General features: G+C 39.9%; 1 protein-coding gene across 2 annotated transcripts in view; it reads left to right on the forward strand.

Annotated features, from left to right (window-relative positions):
- The window catches only part of PAPSS1 (3'-phosphoadenosine 5'-phosphosulfate synthase 1), a 98,890-nt gene that overhangs the window by 57,602 nt on the left and 13,464 nt on the right, over positions 1–27,824 (forward strand). For both annotated transcript variants that reach the window (XM_055342534.1, XM_055342535.1), the window contains 2 exons: positions 12,248–12,516; positions 27,136–27,365. In XM_055342534.1, coding sequence (XP_055198509.1) covers positions 12,248–12,516; positions 27,136–27,365 — 499 coding nt within the window. The remainder of the gene's footprint in view (positions 1–12,247; positions 12,517–27,135; positions 27,366–27,824) is intronic.

Here is a 27,824-nt window from a genome sequence, read left to right on the forward strand (position 1 = left end):
TACACTGCTGCACCCACACTAAGAAATCCAAGTTTCTGTGTCAGGGACCTAGCATTTACTATAGAGTTTGGGAGGCTTTTTTAAGGTGGGAAGAATTTGAAAGATCCTGCAATCATGCAACCAGTTAATTCTCACCTACTACAGAAATGGTTAAGCCCTAAGCATTGGTGCTGCTTTTAAAAAATATTTTCTGTGTAGAAATGGAGTGGGCATGGCCAAGAAAAGTCTGTTAATGTGGTTGCTTTTTAAGGAACTAGCTGGCTACCCAGCCATATTTGTTAACCAGAAACCCCCTTCCCAGGTGACTACAGAACCTGGTCAAGAACACTCGATCCTGATAGTCATTTAGTGTGCACACTGTCCCCTGCTTCACGACCTAGAAATCATGTGGTTGTGGAGAAATTACTTCCTTTGTAAGGCTCATTTATTCCAGTTGTAAAAATGAGGACAGTAGTAGTACTTAAAGAATAATGTTTTATTTTAAAAAGCGAAGTGAAGGGGGTGCCTGGGTGGCTCAATTGGTTAAGTATCTGACTCTTAATTTTGGCTCCTGTCATGATCTCCAGGTTGTGGGATTGAGCCCCACATCAGGCTCTGCACTAAGTGTGGAGCCTGCTTAGGATTCTTTCTCTCCCTCTCTCTACCCCCCACCCCCACCCCTGCCACATGCTTACAAGTAAGCAAGTAGTGCATGCTCTCTTTCTCTCTCAGAAAAACAAACAAACAAAAAAACGAAATGAAGTAAGTTGTGTAAGGTGCTGTAAATGGCACCTGGTCCATAGTAAGAGGTTAACATGTCGTAATTTCTGAGTCTGAAGCTAGTCTCACCTGTATTTGTGTAAAGGTTAGAGTACTTTGCTGATATTTGAAATAAGAGCTTAAAATAGGTCAGGAACTCGCAGCCACACACTGTTCAGAGCTGTGCAGTTCCCACCCAGCTTGCCTCATTTATTCAGTTTCTGCTTCGCCCGTGAACAGTATCTGAATGTAGGACTCCTGTCCCTCCGTCCCTCCTTAATGTCGCTCATCTCTGGATTTGAAGCATAGCTTAAACTATTTGTGCAGGAGTTTCTCTGAATGCTACATGTGGTGCCTGCCTATTTATAGTACAGTGTGTTTTCTTTTTTGCTAAGATGTTTCGGACCCAGTCAGAGGGGAGTATATCATGATTGCTGTAAGTTGGTGAGAACACCTCATTCTCTTTTGCCAGCAGTTTACGGGTCCTAGTGTAAGTTTTGCCCATTGAATTGTAAGAGAGAGGGGCTTCTAGAAGAGGGTCTTCTTCTTGAGAAGAAACTGGCTTAGGACAAAAAGTTGTCTTTTCTTATAATTTTTCTTCCTGCTTTGGATGCTGTCATGGAAGGCTACAGTGTTTGGAGCTCTGGTAACTATCTATGAGAATCTTACCCTGTCTGAATTTCTGATCCAGTTCTAGAATTCCCTATATCCAGATTTCTTACTCAACGACTTAATGTATGTTTGAATTGTTTAAGACACTTCTAGTTGTATCTTATTTCATTTGCAACCAGAGTAATCTGATGGTTTAATACATAGAGGCTTTTGCCTTTTTTTTTTTTTTCTGGTGAACAAGAACATGTTTGATGGAAGATGTGCTGAGACCACCTCATTTACTTTAATTTTTTGCCAAAATTTAAATTCATAACTGTAATTCATGTTAGTAAATTAATTGTTGGCACTGGTGAGGAGTCTTATCAAGGAATTATGCATAATTGGAATCTTTAATATTACATCTGTTTTTGACTCTTCTTTGGGAGCCAAACATTTTAAATCATTTAGAGAATTTGTTGCATAATGAGTGATTGCAACTTTGTTTAAAGTAGCTGAGAGCCAGTTATCCTTACATCAGACAACAAAGATTGTGGAATATTATTTTGTTTACTTTTCCATTTTAGACTAAGGCAAATAAGCAACAGACCCAGAAGTTTCCTTTGTAGTTCTTGTTCCCTTTTTTAGGAGGGCCATTAGTAAGTCCTCTACTTGGAGTCTTCTGCTTTCTGGTACATAGTTCAAGGAGAGAAAACAGACTATTTTTTCTTTTACCTGGGGTTTCTTTTCCTACCTCTTCCTCTTTTTCCTCCCCTCCCCTTTTCTTTTTTTAAGATTTTATTTATTTTAGAGAGAGAGAGAGAGAGAGAGAGAGAGAGAGAGCGCACGCATGGGCGCGCAAGCATGAGCAGCAGGAGGCAGGGACAGAGGGAGAAGCAGACTCCCCACCGAGTAGGGAGCCCAATGTCGGCCTCCATCCCAGGATGCTAGTAGGATCATGACCTGAACTGAAAGGCAGATACTTAAGTGATTGAGCCACCACCTTGTCATTGAACAAGAATTTTGATTACTTGATGTGAGCTATTGTCTTATGCTCATTAGTATGATCACTTTTGCTATTCTGAGACTGTTCTGTAGCTGGAAGGATTCGGCAGTCTTTAATAGCCACCTCAGTGATTGCAAGGTGACACTGTTCCAGAGGGCAGGTTCTTTGAATCACTGATGGTTGGCTACTATCCTGGAGAAAGATAGGTTTCACTTAAGCCAAGTAAGAGCCAGTTAGTATTTATTACACACAGAATAATTAAGAGCCAGTTAGTATTTATTACACACAGAATACTGCTATTTTGCTGGACTACCAAGGAGAAAGTTGACATAACTTCTTTCAGGCTAATACTAGTATCAGATTTGAAGAAATCTGAGAAAGCTTTGTAGAGTTAACTACAAACTACATTTTATTCTTTTACTTTTTTTTTTTAAGATTTTATTTACTCATGAGAGATACAGAGAGAGGCAGAGACACAGGCAGAGGGAGAAGCAGGCTCCATGCAGGGAGCCTGATGTGGGACTCGATCCCGGGACTCCAGGTTCATGCTCACTCCCTGGACCGAAGGCAGGCGCTAAACCTCTGAGCTACCCAGGGATCCCCCTATTTTTCTTTTAAAAAGATTTATTTATTGATTTTAGAGAGAAGGAGAGAAAGAGAGTATGTGGGGGTTGGGAGAAGAGAGAGAGAACCTTAAGCAGACTCCCTGCTGAGTGTGGAGCCTGACATGGAACTCGATTTCATGATCCTGAGATCATGTCTGAGCCGAAGTCAGAGTCAGATGCTTAACCAACTGAGCCACCCAGACGCCTCTACCTACAAATTACATCTTAATGAATGGATGGAGACATTAGAATGATGTTTTAGGCAGAGTTGAGAACGATACATGAGAAGGCTGAAGCAGAAGCAGATAGTCTCTGTAGGTACTAAACTTTCTTGAGCACAAATAACAGAGAGCTGAAGATACTGTAATCCAAAGTGTGGGCAACTTCTGTCAGTCTGATCAAGGCTCTCAACAGAATTTAACAAAGCGAGTCTTTGAAGAAGGGTGGCAGGGTTAAGGGAACCTGAAAGGAATGTTGAGACCATGTTGTGTTACCACTCCTGAGGGCTCTAGAAGGAGAAAATATTTCTGAAGCTGGATCAGAGATGCTGGAGCTGTGAGGAGGGGCAGTGACTGGAAGCTGGCTGTAGGGGGTTGGAAGTATGGCCAGAATCACAGTGCTAAAGAAGGATGATGCTACTGGGGCAAGAACTCCCCCCAACTTTCTCTATTCTTTGGTTGCCTGCTAATGTTTCCCACATGCTGGAGGCAGGAGCACAGCTCCTCTCCACTATTTCCCCCCAAACCCTGACACACACAGACACAAGACAGAATAGACAGGAGGGGGGATGCCTGGGTGGCTCAGTGGTTGATTGTTTGCCTTTGGCTCAGGGCCTGATGCCAGGGTCTGGGATCGAGTCCCATGTCGGGCTCCTTGCAGGAAGCCTGCTTGTCCTTTGCCCATGTATCTGCCTCTCTCTCTGTGTGTGTCTCATGAATAAATAAATAAAATCTTAAAAAAATAAAAAAAAAAGAATAGACAGGAGGAAAATAGAGAACAAGCAGCACAGAGCCCAGTTGACAAAAAGCTTCATATTCAGCATTATTTTTTTAACCACAATTTGAAAGCATTTCTAGGCTTAAGAATGGAAATCAATTTATTGCTCCCATACTTTGGGGTTGTAAGAGTACCAGTTTGTGAAAAATGCCAATTAATATGTTCATATTTACTCAAGTGACCTGTCTTATTGATTTCTTTTCCCCCCTCATAAGCAGCTTAAGTAAAAGAAAGACCAGTAATTTATGACCGTCCAGAGGAAGGAGAGGAAATCAAACTCTTGTTACTTCCAGCTCTCTTTAAAAAAAACAAAAAAAACTCCCACTAAAGACAAACATTAAACACACCACCTTTCCTAATAGCTCTAGAACTGTTGTACTCTAGTACTCTTATTCAGCTACTATGTTGACTTAGAGAAGATCAGAAATGCCAGGTACTAGAGCTTTGGGTTGGATAAAGTGGCAGATAATAAAGTTTGGGTGGGACTGGGAGACGAGACTTATTAATTACTACTGTACGTAGAACAGTTTTACAGAGAAGAAGTTGAAACGGGGGGAACAGGGAAATGTAACTCTGATTTAGTGGTTGGAATGCATGCCAGGGCTCTGACTGTGGGCAGCACAGCAGAGCATAGTTCTGAGAGATCTCGGGGAAGGGTGACTAAGAGTCAGGAGCACTTTCCTGCTCCTCACCTTATTGTTGATTGCAACAGCCCTTCCTTGAGAGCTGAAGTTGTCTAGGGGCACTCGGCTGAGAAGCTGCAGAGCAGGGTCCGAGCCAGGTTCTTTGCGCCATGGCACAGCAATGTTTGCTGGCAGTGATGTGTGCTTAGGCAACCCACGTCCTGCATGAATCCAGGGAACTCAGTGCTCATCCTTTTCCCACCACTGGAAGAGCTAATGGTTGCCATTTCCTTCCCCTGTCACAAAATCAGCACATGCTCAGGAGAACTTTTCTCCTTTTCTTCTTCCTCTCCCATCTTCTGGAAGGAAAGATACTAGACCATACTTGTTTCCATAGTGTGTTGGCTGTTGGACTAGAGGGAAAGGAACAGAACCTGCATTATTGGGCTTTTTACTTAGACATGAAATATAGAAGGAGTAGGTTTTAGGGGTTAGACCTGCATTTGGCTTGAGTAATAGTGAAGGTGGAAGGATTGAGGGAATGAGGACAGTAATGAGCAATATATATTGCAATGCTTTCAGTCATAAGTCACTATAACTGATGAATTGGACGGTAAGGATTAGAGATGCAGCTAACAGAAGCCATCTGTATGTGCGTAGTAATTGAATCCAGGTGAACGAATGAGTTTCCTGAATGAATCCATGAGGAACTTCCTAGGACTCAGAAATGAACCTATTGCTCCAAGAGGACCACAAGATGTCAGAAACAGGTGATTGACCCAAAATGGCCAAGCAGAGTATAAAATGTCATACACATATGATTACAAGTGTGTAAAAACATATGTATGAGGAGAAAACCAGGAGATTGTGCAAAACAACCCAAACCAGCTATGTTAGGATAGTGCATTGTGGGTAATCTCATCCCCTCTCCCAAATTTCTTCAGCATTTCATGGTTTTTACTTAAAAGGGTAAAGAGGAAGATAAAATAGAAAAGACTAGTGCCAGGGTTAGCAGGCCCTGAAGCTATGAAGACTGTGGGTTGGTGTTTGTTGTCAGGGGCAGTGGAGAGGACAGGAAGGTACCTGCTGGATTTGTCAGGGGTCTCATACTCATGAAGTAATGTGGGAAGGAATTGGTTGAGGGATTGAATAGAGTCCCATTCTTCTATCACTTGATCCTTCCACTGTTACTAGACTTACCTTCTGAAAACAAAGATGCAGTCCTGTTGGCATGAAGGACATATATTCCTTTGATCACACATTTATCCTCTGATTAGTGAATGCTTATTTCTCCTCCTCTGACTATAGATTGTAAGCTCCTGGGGGCAGGACCATTTTTACTGTTGTCACCTCAGGGCAGCATATCTAAAACAGCATTTCCATTCTGTCCCAAATTGGTTTCTTCCCTGCTTCATCCTGCTCTGGGGGGGCTGCATGGAGTCTGGATGGAAGAGGGGGCCGGTTAATAGCAAAGACTAGTGAAGAAGTGATAAAGGTTGATGTGTGCACCAGTAGTGGAGCAAGTGGAGCTGAGATGTAGGGACAGGGTGATTCACTGCACATGGAGGATGAGGGAGGGAACTGAGTCCAAGGCCCTGAGGTGGATAATGGCGCTGTGCACTCAGAGGGGGCTGGAGGAGGCCCAGAGACCAGCAGGGAGGCTGGCAAGAGTAGAGACGCAGATGCCCATGCAGTGCTAGAAGGCAGCTGGGGAGTCTGTCTGGAACTTAGGGGAGAGCTTTGGTCAGAGGACACAGATTTAGGAGACACTAACATACAGCCGTGCTTGGTGACCTCAGACATGGAGGTATGGGATGAGGAGAGGTCTGAGGGAGGGTGTATGCCTGTCTTCACTGTTGCCATGGTGTGGATCTTATTCACCAGCCTATAGATTGTGGTCTGTCAGAGGAGCCTGTCCATATCTGGGGTGGGGGGGGGTGGAGAGATAAATTATGTGGAATGGATGGTAGAATTGGTGGAAGTTTTATTTTGTGTGGAAATGGGGGAACATGTTCCTCTGCAGCAGGCTTTGGTTTTGCCTTCTCCACTTGCTGTGCTCTGCCCCACCTCAATCCTGCACAGTCCTGTGGAGACTGATTTTCTGTAAAACATGACTGCATGACTGATTCACTTACAGCCTCTGTTTTGTACACAGTGTCCTTCCTAACCTGGCACTCAAAATTCTACATAATAATCTCGTGCCAGGTTTTGGATCCATCTTTGACAAAATGGATGATTCTCTGTTCCCCGGATACATCTCTGCTTTCCTGCCTTCACACTTTTTCTCACACCAACCCACTTGGTTGCAGTGCTCTTTTGACTTCTGTCAGCCACATTTCATTTGTCTTTCAGAGGTTAGTAAACAACAGCCTGTTTTTATAAATAAAGTTTTATTGAGGAACAGCCTTACTCACTGGTTATCCATTGTCTGTGGCTGTTTTACACCACTACATCAGGATTGGCATAGTTGTAGCAGAAACCCCTGTGGCCTGCAAAGCTTAAAATATTCACTCTGGCTCTTTATGGAAAAAGTTTGCTTTTTATGCATGGTGTCAGCAGCTTCACAGTATACCCTGTAGAAGTCAAGATTATAGAATTCCTGGAGCACCTTGATGGCTCAGTGGTTGAGCATCTGCCTTTGGCTCAGATCATGATCATGGGGTCCTAGGATCGAGTCCTGCATCAGGCTCCCTGGGGGGAGCCTGCTTCTCCCTCTGCCTGTGTCTCTGCTTCTCTCTGTGTGTCTCTCATGAATAAATAAAATCTTAAAAAAAAAAAAAGATTCTAGAATTCCTGGTCTTTTCCCAGGAATATGGGGACAGAGAGCTAGAAAGAGATGGAAATCATAAATGTTAATATTAAATTTCAGTAATTTTGTAGATCATTTCCCATTTTCAAGCATAGTTGAAACCAAGGACTTAGGTAAAACAGTCTTAGACTAAGCTATAAGGAATTGTAAGTGGAAAGACAAATATTTGACACTGATAGTGGTGTGACAAAGGGGAAATCACTGTCCTTTAGAAAGAGGATGAGGGTGTGAGGCTGTGTAAGTATTAGTGGCCCCAGGTCCATAGTGGCCCATAATTTTTAAAACCATCCTTGCCAGAAAATTAATGGACAAAAATCTAATAGTGATGCATATTAGGTTGTGTTAGCTGGGACAGCACCCTGGGACTGTAAGCTTCCAGTGGATCAGGTACTCTTATTACATTGTTCATCCATGTAAGTTCTCTAGTGGAGAAACCAGATGGTAGGGATGAAAATACAGCCTGGAACTAACAGTTAAAGCCATTTGTGTAGTTCATTGATAAATAGTTAAGAGGGATTAAGTAGAAGTTTAGGAAAGACTTGGTAATATTGGCAAGAAAAAAATGGGCAGACTGATCAAATGGTCATTGGATTTCTGAGTAGAACTAATAAGGAAATATTTCTACTTGGAAGAAATTTTGGCAGTGAAATCCTCTATATGCTGCTAATGTGAACTTTTACTAAGTCATCCATCTTCACTTTATCTGTTAAATGTCCAGTGTGGAGCTAGATTAATTCTTTTTGGAAAGAAAGCCTACATAGATAAATTATTAGGATCTGTGAAATATGTGTATTTTAGACCATTTATTTTACATGTTTCCTTTTGCACATCCTGTCATATAAATAATCCTGCCAAATGGTGATTTTACAAAATCAGATTTGACCTGATTGAAGTCTAGGCATGTAGTCATCATATACTTGAGATGTATCACCCAGGAGTCCTATTCAAAGCTAGACGCCTGTTCCTGATTAAGGGGGACAAAAGCTAATGAGCACAGAGCTAGCACGTTCTCATTTTGGAGATACTAGCTAAGTGTCAGTTTGTACCAGAGTGGACTTTGAGCCACCAGTAGAACAGTGGGTTCAGTTTCTTGCCAAGAATATTTAGATGTCTTATCTTTTTTTTTTCTTTTCCTTTCTTTTCTCTATTTCTTTTTTTTCTTTTTTAAGAATTAAGGAACTTATAGAAGTGACTACAGTATGCATTTCACTATGCTGGGTATTTTATATTATCTTCATAACAATAACCTTAGTATCACCCCCATTTAAAAAATGTAGAAGGTGAAATTCAGTCCTTAAGGGCCAGAGTCCATGACTGGAAATTGGTGTACTTATGATTTGAACCCATAAATAATCCTGTTCCAAAGCAATGCTTCTTTTGGTACCCTGCATGTGTCTTCTCTTTTAGAATTTGTTATCATGGAAAATTTCAAATTTACATTACTTGTAAGTAGAGATCATAGTATAATGAAGCCCTGTGTGCCTGTAGCCCAGCTCCAGTAGTTACTAACTCTTGGCTAATCTTGTTGCATCTGTACCCCACTCCCAACCTCACTCCTGCATATGATTCTGACACAGAGCTCAAATCCTCTTTTTTTCATCTAAATATTTCAGTACTTATCTCTTAAACATAGGGACTTAAAAAAGGACAGCCATGGTACCACTATTGCCCCTAAGTAACAATAATAATAATAATAGTCTTTTAATATAATCAGATATCCATTCAGTGTTCAAATTTCTAATAATTTCATAGTAGTCACAGTTTTTTAATAGTTTGTTTGAATCAGGATCTAAATAAGGTTCACATATTGTATTTGCTTCATATATCTTTTGTCATAATTTTTCACTTTGCTTTTTAACTTTTTATTTTGAAATAGTTTTTAAATTTACAGAGAAATTACAAGGATAGGACCAAGAACTCCCATATAGTCATCCAGAATCTGTAGTTCCTAACGTTATATGTTATTTGCTTTCTCGTGCTCACTCTCTTTGAAAGCTGTAGACATGATGGGATACCTCATTACCCCTTCGTATGTCCACATGCATTTCCTAAAAGTAACAGTCTCCTACCTAACCATAGTGTCCTCATCCAAGTCTGGAAAATAACATTGATATAACAGTCTCACCTGTATATGCCATTCAGATCATGCTATTGTCCTAATAAGGTCCCTAATAGCACAACCAACAGCAGCAATCAGGTTTTTTCTTTGCTACCTTTCCTTTCTGGTTCAGGACTCAGTCATGTCTTGTCTTGTCTTGTCTTGTCTTGTCTTGTCTTGTCTTGTCTTGTCTTTTCTTTTCTTTTCTTTTCTTTTCTTTTCTTTTCTTTTCTCTTTCTTTTCCTTTTCTTTCCTCTCTCCCTCCTCTCCCTCTCTCCCTCTCTCCCTCTCTCCCTCCTCTCCCTCCCTCCCTCCCTCCCTCCCTCCCTCTCTCCCTCCCTCTCTCCCTCTCCTCTCTCTCTTTCAAGATTTTATTTATTTATTCATGAGAGACACACAGAGAGGCAGAGACACAGGCAGAGGGAGAAGCAGGCTCCATGCAGGGATCCTGACGCGGGACTCCATCCTGGGTCTCCAGGATTATGCCCTAGGCTGAAGGGAGTGCTAAACCGCTAAACCTCTGAGCCACCCGGGCTGCCCTCAGTCATGTCTTTTCATAGTCTACTTCAGTCTGGAAGGGTCATTTAGTCTTTATTATGTCGTTTATGATCTTGACATTTTTAAAGAGTCATTCTATCATTTACGTTGTTGAATGTCTGTCAGTTTGGATTTATCTGCTGTTTCCTCATGATTAGCTTCAGGCTACACATTTTTGTCAGAGGTACTACTGGAAGCAGTTGTCATATTTGGTCTTTTACAATTTTGATTCATCCTGAACTTTTGTTTTAAGGTTAACTTTCTAAAAAAGTTTGCTATTGTCTCTTGTTTAAGATTGTGTTTGCCAGGATTTTCTGCTATAAAGTTAACAAATTACTTTGTACTTACTAAAAAGTATTTTGGGGAAGAGATTTTGAAACTATAAATATCCTGTTGTTATCAAACTTATACCCACTAGTTTTAGCACATTGACGCCAGATGGTGATTTTTCTAATGTCATTCTTCCTTTGTTTATTGTTGACCTTCTACCTACCAAAAGGTTGGTTTTCCCCCTTCTTTCCTTTGCTTTATTAATTTATTTTATTCTTTATCGACTCACAGATTCCTATTTTACTCAGTAGGTTACAGTTCATTACTATGATTATTTATGTTAGTGTTTAACTTGTCCTGGGTTGACCGTTGGGGCCAATCATAAGGTCAGACACTGGTTGCTATGTACTTTTGACATTTCCATCATTTTTTGAGCCCTTCCGTTCTTGATGGTACACATTCTTTATGTTCTAGCACATGTTGTACTTCTCTTGCTCTAGCCTTAGAATCAGCCATTTTGCCAGTGGTATTTAGAATGTAAAATTTGTGCTTTTGTTTTGCTCATTGTCATGGGTAGTGGTTACTTGTAGGATCTTTCAGTGGACAGAACTAAGAAATGTGTATACTCATACACACACTTAATGTACCAACACACACACATTTATGTTTGTTCTTGTATCCTCTACATAGCTGAAAACTGTGAGCTCATGCTGATCCTTTCAGTCTTTTTTTTTTTTTTAAGATTTTGTTTATTTATTTACGAGAGACATAGAGAGGCAGAGACACAGGCAGAAGGATAATCAGGCTCCATGCAGGGGAGCCCAATGTGGGACTTGATTCCAGGACCCCAGGATCATGACCTAAGCCGAAGGTAGATGCTCAACCACTGAGCCAGCCAGGTGTCCCTGATCCTTTCAGTCTTAATCCAGTACCACATAGTCTATTCTGACCTTTCTCCTTTCTGTAGTTATGCCTTCCATCTCCTACAGTTGAGAATCTTAGCTCCCAAAAAACCCTGAATCCCTGGTCAAGTAGACTGCCACAAATTTCCTCCTGTGGCCTTTAGTCATCATGATAGAAGAGGATCAGAATTGAGAACAGATTGGGGAAGATGTTTGTACTATTTGGCTTAAAATTGTTAGAAGAGTATCTTCCTTTCTCCTGAGTCAGGCTTGGATGACTATGGCATGATTCTATACCAGTTGTTAGCAGGGCAATAAAATACAGAACTCTTCTAACTGGGTTGTGACACTATACTGTGAAATTTCTCTGTGACCTTAAAGACCCATGCTTTCTAAAAATGTCTCCCGATTAAACCCTGTGCAGGAGTAAAACCAGGGTGGTTAAGCAGAAGATACAGAGTTAACCAGTTTAATTAATCTTTGTTTGGGCAATAGCAATGGCTTTTGTAAGGGATAGTGTTGTTGCTAATCTGTAATCCAAAATCCAGACCTGGCATCACAAAACAACATGGAGTTCCAGTCAGACAAAGTAATCAGTATAAATGAGCATATTTGGAGAGTACGTAAATTTTTTAAAATATGGACTTCTTTACCTTTCTGTCTCTCTTTAATAAAGTAGTGTTTTAGGTCCTGTGGAGGGTTTGGCCTGGTGTGTAATTAAGGCACAGGCCAAGAAATTATATTCATTGTAGGCACTTGGACCAGGATGTTCAGACCAGAAAGTCTGGTGGATATTCTTGTTCGCCATGAATGCAGAAAGCAGTTGTTGCAAATCCGTGACCATTCTATTACACATCCACAGACATGTAAGATTTGTAAAGTAAAAACATAGCAGAAGGATAGGATAAGTTGGCCTTGGAGTAAATGGTCAAAGCAGGGCATGTTTTTTACCAGTGTCTATGGACACGTATGTTTGCTTAATCCTAGGCATCAAACTTTAAGAAGAATTACTTGTCCTTTGGAAGGTAAGCTGTTAGAAATGTACTATTCTTGACTCTGGAAATTCTCTTTTCAGATGCTGTCTTTGCATTTCAATTACGCAATCCAGTGCACAATGGACATGCTCTGTTAATGCAGGATACCCATAAGCAACTTTTAGAGAGGGGCTATCGGCGCCCTGTCCTTCTCCTTCACCCTCTTGGTGGCTGGACAAAAGATGATGATGTTCCATTGATGTGGCGAATGAAGCAGCATGCTGCAGTGCTGGAGGAAGGAATCCTGAATCCTGAAACAACAGTGGTGGCCATCTTCCCATCTCCCATGATGTATGCTGGGCCAACTGAGGTAGACTGCTTTTAAGATTTTCACTGTAGCAGAGTTGAAACTATATTACTGACACAGCTAGTGTTGATTTTCCTCTGATCTGTTGATCTGTTCCAGACATTTAGCATGCCCAGAGTACTCTCATGCTCTACTAGAATGTTCTTTAGAGGTGACCCCCCAAAACTAGTCTTCTTGGGAATGGGAAGACAGGGAGAGGCTTCTCTTGCTGTTATTGTGGTTCTTAGTCCCAGTTTTGTGAGGGAGGGAACATTCCCTGCAGACAGAGGGGAAGGTATAGCAGAAGGACCTCTTAAAACCGTTGGCCCAGTTACAGACAGAGCTCTGATAGTACCCTCTTAGCCCTTTAACAAAGTACTGTCATTCTTCCTGAGACAGACTTGGTCTGATTTTTGCTGCTTCTGAATTTTGGAAGGGCCAAAGGTATTTCAGTGGGAAAGTAAGCTTAGTACCCTTTAAAAAACATTCAGAAGACATTTTTCATCTGTTCTTTTGTGAAAGACTGGAGCATAATTAGAGTCAGGAAGTAAAATTACTTTTTGATATTGGGTGTGGAGAGGGTTCCGGAGTTGTATTTAGTGGTCAAAAAATGTTTTGAGATCTTCTTATGACCATATATATATCGAAGAGGACTTACTCAGGTTTTTGCTTCAAGACAGAATAGGTATTCAAGACATATTTGCTGAATAGATGAGTAAATCAATAAGTGACCTAAAAAAGTGTATGGGAAATTCCTAGCCAGCTTCTTGTTGAATTTTCAAGATGAAGAATGGAATGTACATTATTCATTCTTTTTCAGCCCTTGAAGGGAAATGAATTTATTTAAGTTTATTTGGGAGCAAACCCTCTTAAAAAGGATCTAAATAATTTCTATGTATTCTGTGATGTCTTCCTCCAAAGAAGTTAGGGAAATCCAAGTGTGTTTGGCTATTCTTCAGGCTCAAGCCTAAACATTTTTATTGGGGCTTAGTTGTTGGTTTGTAGACTCTTAGTTCTCTTTATCCAAGAAAAACAGGGAAAGAAAAAACAATAATTAAAAAAAAAACTGAAAGATTAAAATTATTTGACTCTTCTCTTAGATCCAGCCTAAATAATGCATTGGAACTTCAGTGGGTAAAATTCCTCCTACTCTTCTTTGGTGGTATCACAGGTTCATGAGAATTAGGCAGGAGATCACCCTTTAGGTTTCCTAGAGACTACCACAACTTCTGTGTCAAAGAGGTGCTACATTGTTTTGGAGATAAAGTGACAAATTTTGTTTTAGTAGTTGCTCAAACTTTCTTTTGGTGCTGTCTTCATCATCATCATTTTAAAGGAATCATTTGGTCCAAAATCCCCCAGATAAAATTATAGGATGAATGGTTTTTAAAGTAGGAGTGACCCAGGTGAGTTCAGGGTTAGGAATAGGCCACCTAGAAAAGTAAAGAGATTTACCTTCCCAATTCAAGATATATCTTGTCATCTTTGTGTTTCATTTCTTACTTCCTATCTAAAAGGGGAAGAGAGATGATGTTCTAAGTAAACTAAAAATTGCTTTTAAAAAGGTAAGGATGAAAAAAATAAATTAAAAAAAAGGTAAGGATGAGAGGATAGATAAATAATAAAAATAGATGGCTCTGGTAAAACAGATTATGCTTTCTTGAGAGAGCACCACAAAGGATTAAAGCATGCTGTTTTGTCTACATTGGAAAGATTCTTATATTTTCTAATTTCAGAACCAGGTATGTTTCTTAAGAAAGATTCAAAGGTGGGGATGCCTGGGTGGTTCAGTCGGTTAAGCATCTACCTTCAGCTCAGGGCATGATCTTAAGTCCTGGGACCGAACATGAGCGCCCTGTCTGAGCCCGATGTGGGGCTCCCTGCTCAGTGGGGAGTCTTTCTCTCTCCCTATGCCCCTCCCCCTGCTTATGTGCATGCTCTCTCTCGCTTGCTCTCTCTCAAATAAATAAAATCTTTTAAAAAAATTCAAAGGTGAAGATACGTAATGGTGCCTTTGGAGTGCATTTTGGCTTCCTGGAAAGCTGTGTTCTTTGCAAGCATAGCTGACTAGTTGGTGAGCAGGCCATAGCAAGCCCTTCCTTGGTGTGAGATTTGATGCCTGTTGCTGCCCCCCCAGGACATGGTCTGGTGAACACAATACAAGTCTGCTGTCAAGGAGTCAAAGCGTGGTTCCAGTTTGCCCCTCCCGCTGGTTTGTGATCTCAGATTCGGCTTCTTTAAATTTTTTTTGAGTTATGTTTAAGTGCACGATAAATGGTTATTTAACTGGTGCACAAGGAGACTGAACTAAATATTCCTGAAAGGTCTGTTTCAGGGCATTTTCTAATCAGTCTTACTTTCTTTTAACTTCATTTTTAAGTATAGTATATGTGGGGAACAGTACGTATTTCATAGATGAATGGCTAAGTGGATTTCTCCCACTTGAACAATCATATAACCAGCATCCAGTCTTTAAAAAAAAAAAACAAAAAAACAAACTTCATCCTAGAAGCTGTCCTTCCTGTCCTATTTCCTCCCTATTCTCCCCCAGTGGTCACCAGTATGCTCACTTCTCATATCATGGATCCAGTTTGCTTGTGCCAAAGTTTGGGTACTCTGCAGCAGACACTGAGAGCAAGATTAGAGTTCAGAAAATTTATTAGAGCCTTTGGGATCAATGCTTGTGGAAAAAGAGAGGAAGGGAGTGGGACTGGGCAGAGGGAAAAGTTAAGCTGTGATTCAGTCTTGGAGAAGCCTTAGTTGACCCTTCATGGAGTTCTGGAAAGGCCCTCAGAAATGTTACATGTTACACAAGAAATAGGCATTTTTTGCCCCCGTGTTGACCAGTGATTGGCTGCCCAGGGAAGGGGCATGACCTTGGGCATTGCTGCTCTTTTCCACGGAGGCAGTTTCTGAAGAGGGCTGACAGCTGCTGGCTGTGTGCTGGCAGCAATCCTAGAGACTGGGGAATAGTCCTTTTTCCCTGGGGGGACCTGAGTGTTGTATCAGTGTCCAGCCCAGCCTTTTTATAACTGAAATCATACAGTATATGCTTTTTTTTGTGTCTGGCTTCTTCTTTCACTTTACATTGTTTCTGGAACTCAGCCTCTTGTGTATAGCTATCGTAGTTGGTCATACTCAGTACTGCCGTGTGTTCATCATGTGACTATACCAAATACTGTTGGTGAGTGTGTGGCAGTTTCCAGTGCTTTGCTAGTAAGGAAAGTGCTGGTATGATTTTAGTGCATATCTTTTCGTGGACATTTGTGTTGGTGTTTACTTAGGGGTAGCATTGCTGGGTTATGAGGTATGCATTTGTTGAGTTTTGGTTAAGTGCTGTCATTGGATTTTCTAATGTGGTTTTACCATTTTACTCTTCCAAGTGAGAAAATAAGTATTTTCTCACTTATACTTGATTATCTATCTATGTGTCTGTCTATCTATCTATCTATCATCTTTTTATTTATTTATTAAGAGAGAGTGCATGTGCTTATGAGTTACGGAGGGGTGGAGGGTGAGGGAGAGTCTCAAGCCAATTCCACATTAGGTGTGGAGCCCAACACAAGACTTGATCTCACCACTCTGAGATTGTGACTTGAGTGGAAACCAAGAGTCCAACACTTAATGAGCTGTGCCACCTGGGTACCCCTTTATTATCTTTTTCAATTCAGCCAGTTTGGTCCTTGAGCCTGACTATTTAGCCATGCATTTTATAATAATTTACTATTTCTTAACCAACCTCAAAAATGTTGTTACTGAACCAGTTTCACTGAAGAGGAAGTGGAGAAGCAGTAAATGAGTTGTATTTATATGTAGTGATTGAGAAATAGAATATGATAATAGCTCATTTTCATTGAGTTTTTACTGTATCTGCCCAGCAATATTTCAAGGGTTTTTACATACATTAGCCAACTTCATCCTTACGATAACACTAAGAGAGGGTAGGTATGATTATGATTCTCAGTTTACAGATGAGGAAACAGAAGTAGATCTGTTAAAAACTTGTTTTGGATCACAGAGTAGTCTAGATAGTTTGGCTCTGGGTCCATGTACTATATCTTCCACAGAATATTTTTTCTATCTTGCGGTATATTATATAAATAGGTTTTAAAATAAGTGGCGACATGTTTTGAAAATAGACTGGAAATAAATTCTTAAAATATCCTATAGGAGTTCCAAAATAGTGAGGTAGGATGGCCCTGGCTGGCATTCATTAGAGGAGGAACCTCTGTACAGTGGCTTTCAAACTTGTATTTTATTACAGCCTAGAATTGTGCATTGTGATACTCTTTGTTCATCTGTATTCTTGGTCTTTGTATTCTTATGATACCTGCCTCATGGTATTAGTAATACCTGCCAGTGTTTTTGTTGTTGTTATGAGGGGTGGATAGGATGATGTAAATCATTTAACACATTGCCTAGTTGGTAGCAGAACATAGTGATGAATATCAACTGCCTGTACTAAAAAACAATAACAAACCACTTTGCTACAAGTTCTCAACACCCTTGGGGTTCTGTCCCCACATCAGGAGAGCTGCCTACACCTTAGGACTCTTGTTGTCTGTGTGAAGTTTTAGAATTTCAGTTTTGGCAGAGAGTCTGTGATGACCTCCTGAACAGACTTCATGTCAGAGCATGCATCCTTTGATTTGGAATGTCCTTAGGTGTTTGAGATAATATATAAAGAACATGAGAATAACCACCTTTTGAGTACTTGGGTATGTGTCTGTCACACACTGAGTAGATTCTTTGCCTACATTGTATAACTTCATCCCCACGACATCTCAGTGAGACAGCTGTAATCCCTTTTTATAGAGGTTACTGAAGCTCAGAGAGGCCAGGTCACAATGGTGGTTCATCAGAGAACATCAGAGCTGGGCAGTAAAGTGGTAAAAGCAGATTTTATTCAGGAACTGTCGCAGTGGGGGAAAAGAGACCTCAAGGTAAAACTGGGCTCAGTTCTGAATAGGATGTAGACAAGTGGGGATTGATAGCCAGTGGGCAGAGTGGGTGGTGGTGAGTTCTCAGTGGATAGAAAATCAACAGGCAGAAAACATCAGAAATTACAGGCAAAAGATGGTTGTGGTTAAACAGACCTCATAAAGGGACACCTGGGTGGTTCAGTGGTTGAGCCTCTGCCTTCGGCTCAGGTGGTGATCCTGGGGTCCTGGGATCGAGTCCTGCATCAGGCCCCCCACAGGGATCCTGCTTCTCCCCCTGCCTATGTCTCTGCCTCTGTGACTCTCATGAATAAATAAATAAAATCTTAAAAAACAAAAGACCTCGCAGAATTCTTGCTGAAAGCAAGCCAGCTGATCAGATATCACTTTGGGGTGGTGGGTGGTGAAGAATTTGATCACATGTTGTGAAGATTGGGAGTTTCTGTGAACCTGACTTAGCAAGAGTTTTGCTAAAACTGGCTAACACAGGGCCTACATGGATGGACACTGAAGGTCGAGACTTCGAGAGCTTGGAGGAGTTCTCACTAGAAGTCGAGCTTCACCAGTATGACTGCAGAGCTGGGACTGAAACTCAGGCCAGTCTGACTCCATGGCCTGCTCTTCTTTTCTCCAGAGCTCCTTGCTGCCTGGAAATCTCTAAGGGGCCTGTGCTTTGGCAGTGCATGGGAGGGCAAGGAAGTCAGGGGCCTGCACAGAGCGCTCAGGTTTTGTGAAAAGGTATGAAAACGCCATGAAGTTGTATCGGCCTCTAGGTGTATATCTGGAGTCTCAGATAGGAGCTGAGAGGTGTGTTTCTTTTCAGAAAGCACTGGATCTGGTACCTGAACAAAAGGCACTTTTTAACTTCTGAACTTTTAAAGAACAAACTAGAATTTCTTATAAACATCTCCACATTTTAAACCCTTAAAAATGTTTTACTGATTTATGATCTGGCAGGATGTAAACTGTTAGATTGAATGGCTTGTGAAAACTATCCATTTCTTCTTCTCAAGTGCCCCCCTTGAGTGTTTGACTTATTTGGCTTATTCACAGCTTTAAGTGAAGAAATTTTTTGTAATTAAAAAAACATTCATTTTTGTAGCTTTTCCAGTGACATCAGGAAAAAGTCTGCCAGTGATACTTGTTTGCCAACTAATAATAATAAAATAAAAAACAATGACTATCCTTTAATCATTTTCTGTAGGTCATTTAGAAGGCATTGGTACCAGATTTGTTTCCCTAGCACAAATACTTTTCAGAGCAATGAGCAGCTGTTAAGCCTGTCTGGTTATCAACAGGATGTCCCTGATTTTCCAGTCTGTATAAATTTAATAGCTTGATTCCTAAATTCCATTTTAGGAATTGGGTGGGTGGGAGACGGGACGCATGTGGAGGGAGAGTTACTTTTTAATGCCAAAAAGGTGTTATATGTGTATATTTTCATTTTTGTGAAATATTCAGCGACTATAGGAAATTGTGGTTGTCCCTTCTCACAAAATACTAAATCTGTTTTTGTAAAGTATAAATAATGCGTGAAAGTGCTGAAAGTACGAGGTATTTTGGAATGTGAGTATGTGCAACTAACAGCTTTATCTGTTGGTTAAGACATGTGAGTAAGGATAACCAGCTGAATTTTGGAGGAAACATATAGTTGGAGGTAAGGATTTCTCTTTATCCTGAAAGTTATCCATGCATTAGTAAATGACTCCTTAATAGAAACTGTTTCTGTGCAAATGAGCAGGTGCCCTACACTGGGACAGTAGGAATATATTGCCTCGTGGATGCCAGTGCATTTAATTAGTTTGTGTTTTGTACCAGTATCTGCAGCTTAAATAGGATGTCTGTTAGGATTTAAATCTGTTCTTCCCTGTAAGCACTTCTAAGAATTCCAACCAACCTACAGAGACATTTCTTCTGGAGATTTAAGCCTAATTATTAGGAGCCATAGACTCCCCAGTTTTAATTGTAAACTTTGATCTTTGCAGTCTGATGATTTTGTCTTCTCATTTATATTATCCATGTTTCTGGAGTAGTGCGACATAGGCTCTTATCCAGGATCTTTAGGTTACATATTACCTAATTCTCCTGGGATATAAAGCACGTTAATATTTCTGTGGCACAGTGAATGATTTTTCACACCAAGTGGGATCAGTAGAGCCCATAACTAACTCTGTGTCACTTTTGATCAGGTTTTGTTACTAAATTACTTTTAAAAACTAGATAGATGGAGGCTTTTCAATTTCAGATGCGTGCATTACCTAATTGTGTAATTTCACAAAATGTACATATATCGTATTGTATACATTAAACTCACACAATGTCATATGTCAATTATATCTCAAAGCTGGAAAAATTCAGATTTCAGGTTTTTTGATAAGCAGTTGTGGGTCTGTATACGGAAACATTTAGAATCTGTTGGTGTATTTTGAAAATAATTGTGGGGATCTGAGTAGTCTGGTATTTTATATATTTTTAGCTTATATATAGTTTCTTGATAACCGAAATTATTAATTTAATTCAGAGACATTAGATTTTGCAGATGTTTTAGGATGCTTTTTATGGGGGAAAATGCCCTTTTTTTCCTCCTGGTTTCTTTATAGAAAATCCCCCTTTTTTCCTCCTGGTTTCTTTCTACTCCACATCTGTTTTTATTTCTTAGTGAGGGAGCATCATGGTCTAGTATGGTCTGTTAGTACAGTTTTTGTGCAGTTAGGTAGTTTATACTCTTTCTTCCCTAAGTGTGGTGCTAACCAGAATTTGTCCTCCTGACATCCTGTCTTTCTGGTAGGGCCTGACACAGTGTAAGGGACTCAGTAAGACTAGGTATGCATGGATTCGAGGGTTGATGATACCCAGGAATAATGTTTTCTCAGTTCGTCATTTTGCATCTTCGACATGTTACTGAAACTCCAAGTCTCCATTTTCTTTTCTTATTTTGAAAAAGGAATAGTAACTGATCAATTTGCTGTAAACATTAAATGAGAAAATATTTATAAAACATTTTGTACAATGACTAGCATATTAGGAGGAGCTCAGTAATTGGTATCTATTTTGATCTTCTCTCACCTTGGTAAAGGACTTCATGAAATGTTTTCCACTGCCATACCACCTTTGATTCCTTAAAATAATAACAGGTAAGAGGGTGGAGAGGCAGAAGAAAATCAAGTACTTCTGTCCTTTATCAAAAGCAAGTTTGGGGGCCCCTGGGCTTGAGAGGCAGGAGTGAGATGGGCCATGGTGGATTTATCCTCTTTTCCCCTGATTGTCTCGCTCTGCAAAGCTGGGCTCAGCCAGAGGATCATAATTTATAAGAATAAAATAAGTTTGGTTGCTGATGGCTCTGAACAAATACATCTCCTGCATTTCAGTTGTGTTATTTCAAAGACTTAAACAGTTGAGGTTCCTTGGAAATAAAGGGAATCTTTGGGAGAACTTGTAATTTGAATGTCACATCTCAGTTTCTTGATTTGCAGAATGAAGGCTTTGGATTCCACGGTCCAAACTCTTAGGATTGTGTGATGAGAGTAATTGTAAATTGTAAATCTCTTCTACAAGCTGCAGAATGAAACTTCTAAGTCAAATTTGTAATTTTTGGATTGCACATTGGAAATGTGACTCTTGTGAGGACTAGATACTATTCAGTACCCATATAGAGTAATAGAAATTGGTAGAAGCATTCAGAGTACTAGTTGCACAATTAAGATCAAAAGCTATAAGAACCCAGAATCTAATAATGGGAAAGATGAACCTCCTTTTTCATTTGCCTCTCTAGATTTTCCCAGTCACTTAAAGAGTTTAAAATGACTCCTACTGCTAGAGTTAGGAGGCAGGCCATTATGATTTGGGAATTTCAAGAAAATAGATTAATATTAGAAGGATGTAATAATGTACAAAGAAGAGAGAAGGTTATTTTGACATGGAATTCGTGAGATGAATGAATGTAAAGAGTTTTTACCCAACAAAAATAGGTCATGGATTTTACTTTATAAAGAATTTCTGTACTATTAAAATAAGTACACTTTTGATAGTTTGGAAAGGAAAATTTGCACATTTATGTAAGAAAATGGTTTCTGTGCCTAACATTCTTTTATAAACCAGTTGAGTATTTGAGTTTTGCCATATGGAATGTTGACTTTAATAAAATTTATTACACTTATAAAAAAGCAAATTTCAGAGTGAATATATAAAGAAATAGGTTACCTAAGTTGGACTTAAATTGTTTCATTTGTTATCCTCAGTTTTGTTTTTTTTTTTTTTTTAAGCAAGAGTGTACAAGCGGGAGTTGGGTGAAGAGGAAGAAGGAGCAGAAGGAGAGAGAGGATCCCAAGCAGGCTTTAAGCATGGAGTCCAACATGAGACTTGATCTCATGACCCTGAGATCATGACCCAAGCCAAAATCAAGAGTTTTGGCTCTTAATTAAATATCAGTATTTTCAATTAAGAAAAATTGAAGATATATACTTAATCTGCCAGGCTTCTAGGATAGTGGAATTTCTCAGTTGGGGCAGGAGAGGATGGTGTAATAGTCACGGTATTATATGTAAATAATACAGTGCAGTTACATATTTTTATAATGTAGTTTTAAATTTGGAAAGTGTGTTTATTTTTTTGTTTCAGAAACTGCTAAAAATAAAATTTACCAAAATCTTTGCCAGGTTCAGGAGTAGGGGGATAGATGATGAATATCATTTTTTTAATGGAGTCAGGGAGCAAATGAGACTTTGTTTATCAAAAGAGATGTCAATTAAAGATAGGTAAGAGAAAAAATAAGATACTCTTCTAGGTAAGATGGCTATATTGCGACAAATCAAGAGCAATTCTAATTTTAAGGAACTAAACAAATACCTATTTTAACTACAGTAATTGATTCTGAGTATACCATATTCTGTGTAACATTTTGATTAGACAATTCTCAAACCTGATTTGAAAGTGAAGTGAGATAATTGTTGAACCTTAATGTTAGAATTTGAACAGGGGAAGTTTAAAGAATTACTAAACTTCAATAGAGAGTAATCATAAAAATGTGAAGTGAACTCAAAGGGTACCCTAGGTTTGAGGGAGATTACTGAAGGAAAGATAAACTTGGAGAAGGGATCCCCCGCACTAAGACTGGGCTATAGATGCCATTGAAAAATGCATGGTTTCATCCCAACCAGATGGTGGATAAATTCAGTGGACTGTCTGGGCTCATAGAAACCAGAAAGTAGGAAACACCTCTCTGGTGAACAGGCTAGCTGAGGCTGACAGACTAGTGCTCAGGGTGGGTCAGGGTATCGGGAGGGAGCCCGCTTGCTGCCAGAGCAGTGCAGAGTGTGATCCCTGTATTGAGGTGAATGCAGGAAACAGCCCCCTAGAACACAGGTAAGCACAGGCTGGTGGGTGTATCAGTATCTACACTAGGAAGGTAGCAGTGGGTGGTCATTGGGCTCAGGCTAGGTCTTTGGAGTCATTGAAGGCTTGTGCACTTTGGGCTTGTCCATGGACCAGAGTGCCACTCAGTATCCCCATACACAGTGATGCCCCCTTCCTCCTATAATGTCCCTATGATGCATGCCCTCTACTGATAAAACTTAACATTGTGGGGGATCCCTGGGTGGCGCAGCGGTTTGGCGCCTGCCTTTGGCCCAGGGTGCGATCCTGGAGACCGGGGATCGAATCCCACGTTGGGCTCCCGGTGCATGGAGCCTGCTTCTCTCTCTGCCTCTCTCTCTCTCTCTCTCTCTCTCTCTCTCTCTCTCTCTGTGTGTGTGACTATCATAAATTTAAAAAAATAAAAATTAAAAAAAAAAACAACAAAAACTTAACATTGTGCTCACTATAAGGGAGAAATGCTTAAAGAGTTCAGTCCATTATCTCAGATCAAGTACTGAAGGGTGAATTTAAGATTGAGAGACAGTAGATTGATAATTGGCACACAAAGCTATAGAGTGGTGGATCACTTGGGTTGCTCTGTCAGTCAACTGTTGGACTCTTGGCTTGGGTTGTGATTTCAGGGTCATCGGATTGAGCCCCACATGGGGCTCAGGGCTCAGTAGGGAGTCTGCTTGGGATCTTCTACTCTGCTCCCCATCCCCATGTACTCTCTTATGCTCTCTCTTCTTCTCAAATAAATAAAAATAAATCTTACCAAAGGAGAAAAAGAAAAAAAAAAAAAGCTATAAAGTGACATGCCCAAAAAGGAAAAAAGTAAATCTCAAAAAAATGAGAGGTGCCAGTAAATTACCTGCCATCTAGAATGAAGCCATTGATACTCTAAAGAAAAACAATACAATTCATACTCCTTGGAAGAAAACATGCACAGATCTACCATACAATAACAAATAATTAAAATATAAAGAAGCAGAAAAGTGTGACCTATAATCCAGAATAAAAGTGCTAGAAACATACCTTGAGATAATGCAGATGTAGGAATTAGCAATTCAGAGCATAAAAGCTTCTTAAAAGCGAATATGGTTATAGATGAAGAATCTCAAAAAAAATGGAAACTATATAAAGAAGAATCAAATAGAAATTCAAGGACTAAGGTGGATCTGAAATGAAAACATCTATTGGATGGACATAAATACAGACTGGAGTTGGCAGAAGGAAAGGTCAGTGAGCAAGAAGTCAAAACAAAATTATTTGAAATTATTGGCAAAAAAAAAAAATTGTAGGGGGAAAAATGAGCAGACCCTCAGTGACCTGTGGGTAATATCAAGCCATCTAACATATGTATAATTGGAGTTCTGAAAGAAGGAGAGAGAGAGAAAAAATGTGGCAGAAGAGGTTTTTTGAAAAAAAAAATGTTGGTTAAAAGTTTTCCAAACTTGGTGGAAAATGTCCACCTACAAATTGAAGAAGCCTAATAAATCTTAGAATAAATCCAAAGAAAACCACACTTAAGCACAAGCAGTCTGTCTGCTGAAATTTCATAATATAAAGAGGACCCTTAAAAGCAAAGCAATAGGGACCCTGGGTGGCTCAGTTGGTTAAGTGATTAAGTGTCTGACTCTTGGTTTCAGCTCAGGTCATGATCTTAGTTTAGGGTTATGAGATGAGCACCCCTTTTGAGCTCTGTGCTCAGTGTGGAGTCTGCTTGCCCCCCACCACCACCTGCTTGCACACTTTCTCTCTCTCTCTAAAATAAATAATCTTAAAAAATTATCTCTCTAATATAAATAAAGTGATGATGGAGAGAAGGAAGAAGAGGGAACAGTAGGGAAATAGTAGGAATGATGGCTGTTTTCTTAGGAACAATATGAACCAGAAACAATGGACTGACACCTATAAGAGAAAAACAAAAATGTCTGTTAATCTAGAATTCTATATTCAAGGAAAAATGAAGGTGAAGTCAAGACATTTTCAGATAAATGAGAGTTGAGAATTTTATTAGGAAAATGTTTTTCAGAAATCCTTCAGCCGACTTCCTCAGAGGTCCTATTATTTGCTCAGATGCCCATACTGTATGGCTATATGACTGTATGGCAAGGAAGGCTGCAAAAACAAGGCGCTGGCATTTTCATTCTCTAGACTGAGGTTTCTGTCATCAAGAAATTGATCAGGGCAAAGAAAAATCAGTTGCTGTAAAGACATCTAGCTCTATTTGCCACATAGGAGTTAAATTACTTTTGTAATTAGAAAAAAAAGCCAATCTGTTATTTGGCAGACAGATTCAAGTAAAGCAGAAAATAAGTCTCTTGTTAGGTTGGCTACTTACGGATTCTTGACTCTATAGGAAACCTGTAGACATCACCTAATATTCCTTCTTCATATGCATTCAGTATTCCAAACATGCTTGACACTGGGCATAACAAGATAATACATCTTGGCCTTTGTGCGAGGGATAAACAGGCAGCTTTCAGGGTTTTACTGACCATGTTCTGAGCAGCATGTCATGTTTTTCATAGAGCAACTGAATTTTCTTTAGAAACACTGGCTAGGAAGCAATTAAATGCAACTGGAACTGTCTGGACTTTCTCATAGAGTAATAGTAACAGTGGCAATATTTGTGACTGTCCTTTGTTGAGCGCCATGTGCTATCTTGAGTGTTTTCAAATCTCCTGTCGATCTTATGGGTTAAACATTATCTTTGTCATTTTTACAAATTTGGAAACTGAGGCTTCTATTAGGAAAGTGACTAAGGGCATTCTATCATTAAGGGGCAAAACCAGGATTTAAATCTAGAACAGTCTGTTTCTAAAGCCTGAGTTCCTAAACCAGATACAGGATGGCTATGGGCTGACTTGCATTCATTCTCTTGAAAGCACATTACCTTTTCGTCGGTTTTAAGTTGATTCACACCAGGTGTTCTTGGAAGAGTTACTACATGTGATTTGCTTATTCTAGTTTCTAGTTTTAAAAGTATTGTCAGAGGGAAACCACTCAGTAACATGTAAATTGAAATTATTCGGTCACTTGTAGGAGAATGTTGACTCATCCATGTTTGTTGTGTTTAATTCCTCATTGAACCTCTAGAATAAATCAAGGAGGCAATTAAATTTTCGGGTTATTTTACAAGTCAAAATTAGAACTGGCCACTGCTAGTTACTTTGTGATCCTGTAAGGTACTAATTTTTCTGGCTTCGGTTTTTTCTCCTTTTAAAAGGGAGGAGGGGGTTGGATTAAATGATCTGATCTTCCTTACATATTAAAATTAAGCCATACATCCCTGGCCCAGTGGCCATTTGGTACTTGAATGATTTTAAGTATCTAAACATAAATAATGAGCAAAGTAATAAGTTCACCTAAATTCAGAGAACTTAGATTGCCCTTTTTAAATCTAACTCTGTAAGCAGTAGCTAATTTGTATGAGGCCGAAATGATATTCCACTTAAGTTGCAGAATTGTTGGTTGACTCTTGATAAAAATCTGAGTCTGGGGTCAGCCCGTGTGGCTCAGCGGTTTAGCGTTTGCCTTCCACCCAGGGCATGATCCTGGAGACCTGGGATCAAGACCCACGTCAGGCTCCCTGCATGGAGCCTGCTTCTCTCTCTGCCTGTGTCTCTGCCTCTCTCTCTCTCTCTCTCTCTCTCTCTCTCTCTCTCAATCCCTCCCCCCCCCCGTGTCTCTCATGAATAAATAAATAAAATCTTAAAAAAAATCTGAGTCTGATCTAGCAAAGGTCTTATGTATCTACAGTGAAGGGGCAGAGTGGATGAGAAGAATTTTCATGAAGTGCTGAATCTCAGAGTGATTAGAGGAAGAGGTGGCATGTATGAGGCATAAAAGTATTTTATCATTGTGTTTTGCCATCTAACCTACTGAACATGATAAGTTAGCCTAGCCTACCTTAAATGTGCAGAGCACTCATGTTAGCACAGTTGGGCGAAATCATCTAACACAACCTCTTTTATAATGAAGTATTGAATAATATCATTGAATGCTGTACTGAATGTGAAAAACAAAGTGGTTGTACGGGTGCAGAATGGTAGTAAATGTGTGGATTGTTTACCCTCGTGATTGCATGACTGATTAGGAAGTGTGGCTCACTGCACCTGCCCAGCATCATGAGAGAGGATTCTACTGCATATTGCATGCCTGGGAAAATACCAGAATTCAAAATTAGAGAAATAGTTTCTACTGAGTGTGTATACTTTTGCACCATCATAAAGTTGGGGACTATAAATTTGGGGGCTACCTGTATACATGCATTTATTATCTGTTTATTACTTCTAGATACTGGCATAAAAGCATAGTTATTGGATATGAAAATTTTCCATTTTAGGTCCAGTGGCATTGCAGAGCACGGATGGTTGCCGGAGCCAATTTTTACATTGTTGGACGAGACCCTGCTGGTATGCCTCATCCAGAAACAGGGAAGGATCTTTATGAGCCAACTCATGGTGCTAAAGTGCTGACAATGGCCCCTGGCCTAATTACCTTGGAAATAGTTCCCTTTCGAGTTGCAGCTTACAACAAGAAAAAGAAGCGTATGGACTACTATGACTCTGAACAGTAAGTTTTATATTCACAAATCTATGAAACACCTTGTGATCTAAGCTGCTCCTGGGATATCACCATGTTGTCCCAGCTTTGCAATAACTTTCTGATGGCAGGCTTTGTTGTACCCATTTCAGAGAAAGACCCAACCTAGGGACTAACTTCTCAATATTCCAGCAGTTAGAAGCAGAAATAAAAAGTGAATCTGATTTCGTGGTTCATGATTTCAGGAATTTTGTTGCAGAGTTCTTAAGGGCAGTATTGACATTTCTGTGTCTGTCATTTACTGTGCGTTATAGAGCACTAAGTCCAGAGACTTAGTGATGATTACTCTGGTAAGCCCAGAAAATTTATGTAATGACAGAGAATTTAATATTTGTGAAATCACTATGTGATAGGCATTCTCCTACTTGCTTTATAGGTATTAATTATTCCTCACACTAATCCTATGGTATTGCTATTAGCCTCATTTTA

The sequence above is a fragment of the Nyctereutes procyonoides genome, unplaced genomic scaffold (genome assembly GCF_905146905.1).
Source record: "Nyctereutes procyonoides isolate TBG_1078 unplaced genomic scaffold, NYPRO_anot_genome, whole genome shotgun sequence".
Lineage (NCBI taxonomy): Eukaryota > Metazoa > Chordata > Mammalia > Carnivora > Canidae > Nyctereutes > Nyctereutes procyonoides.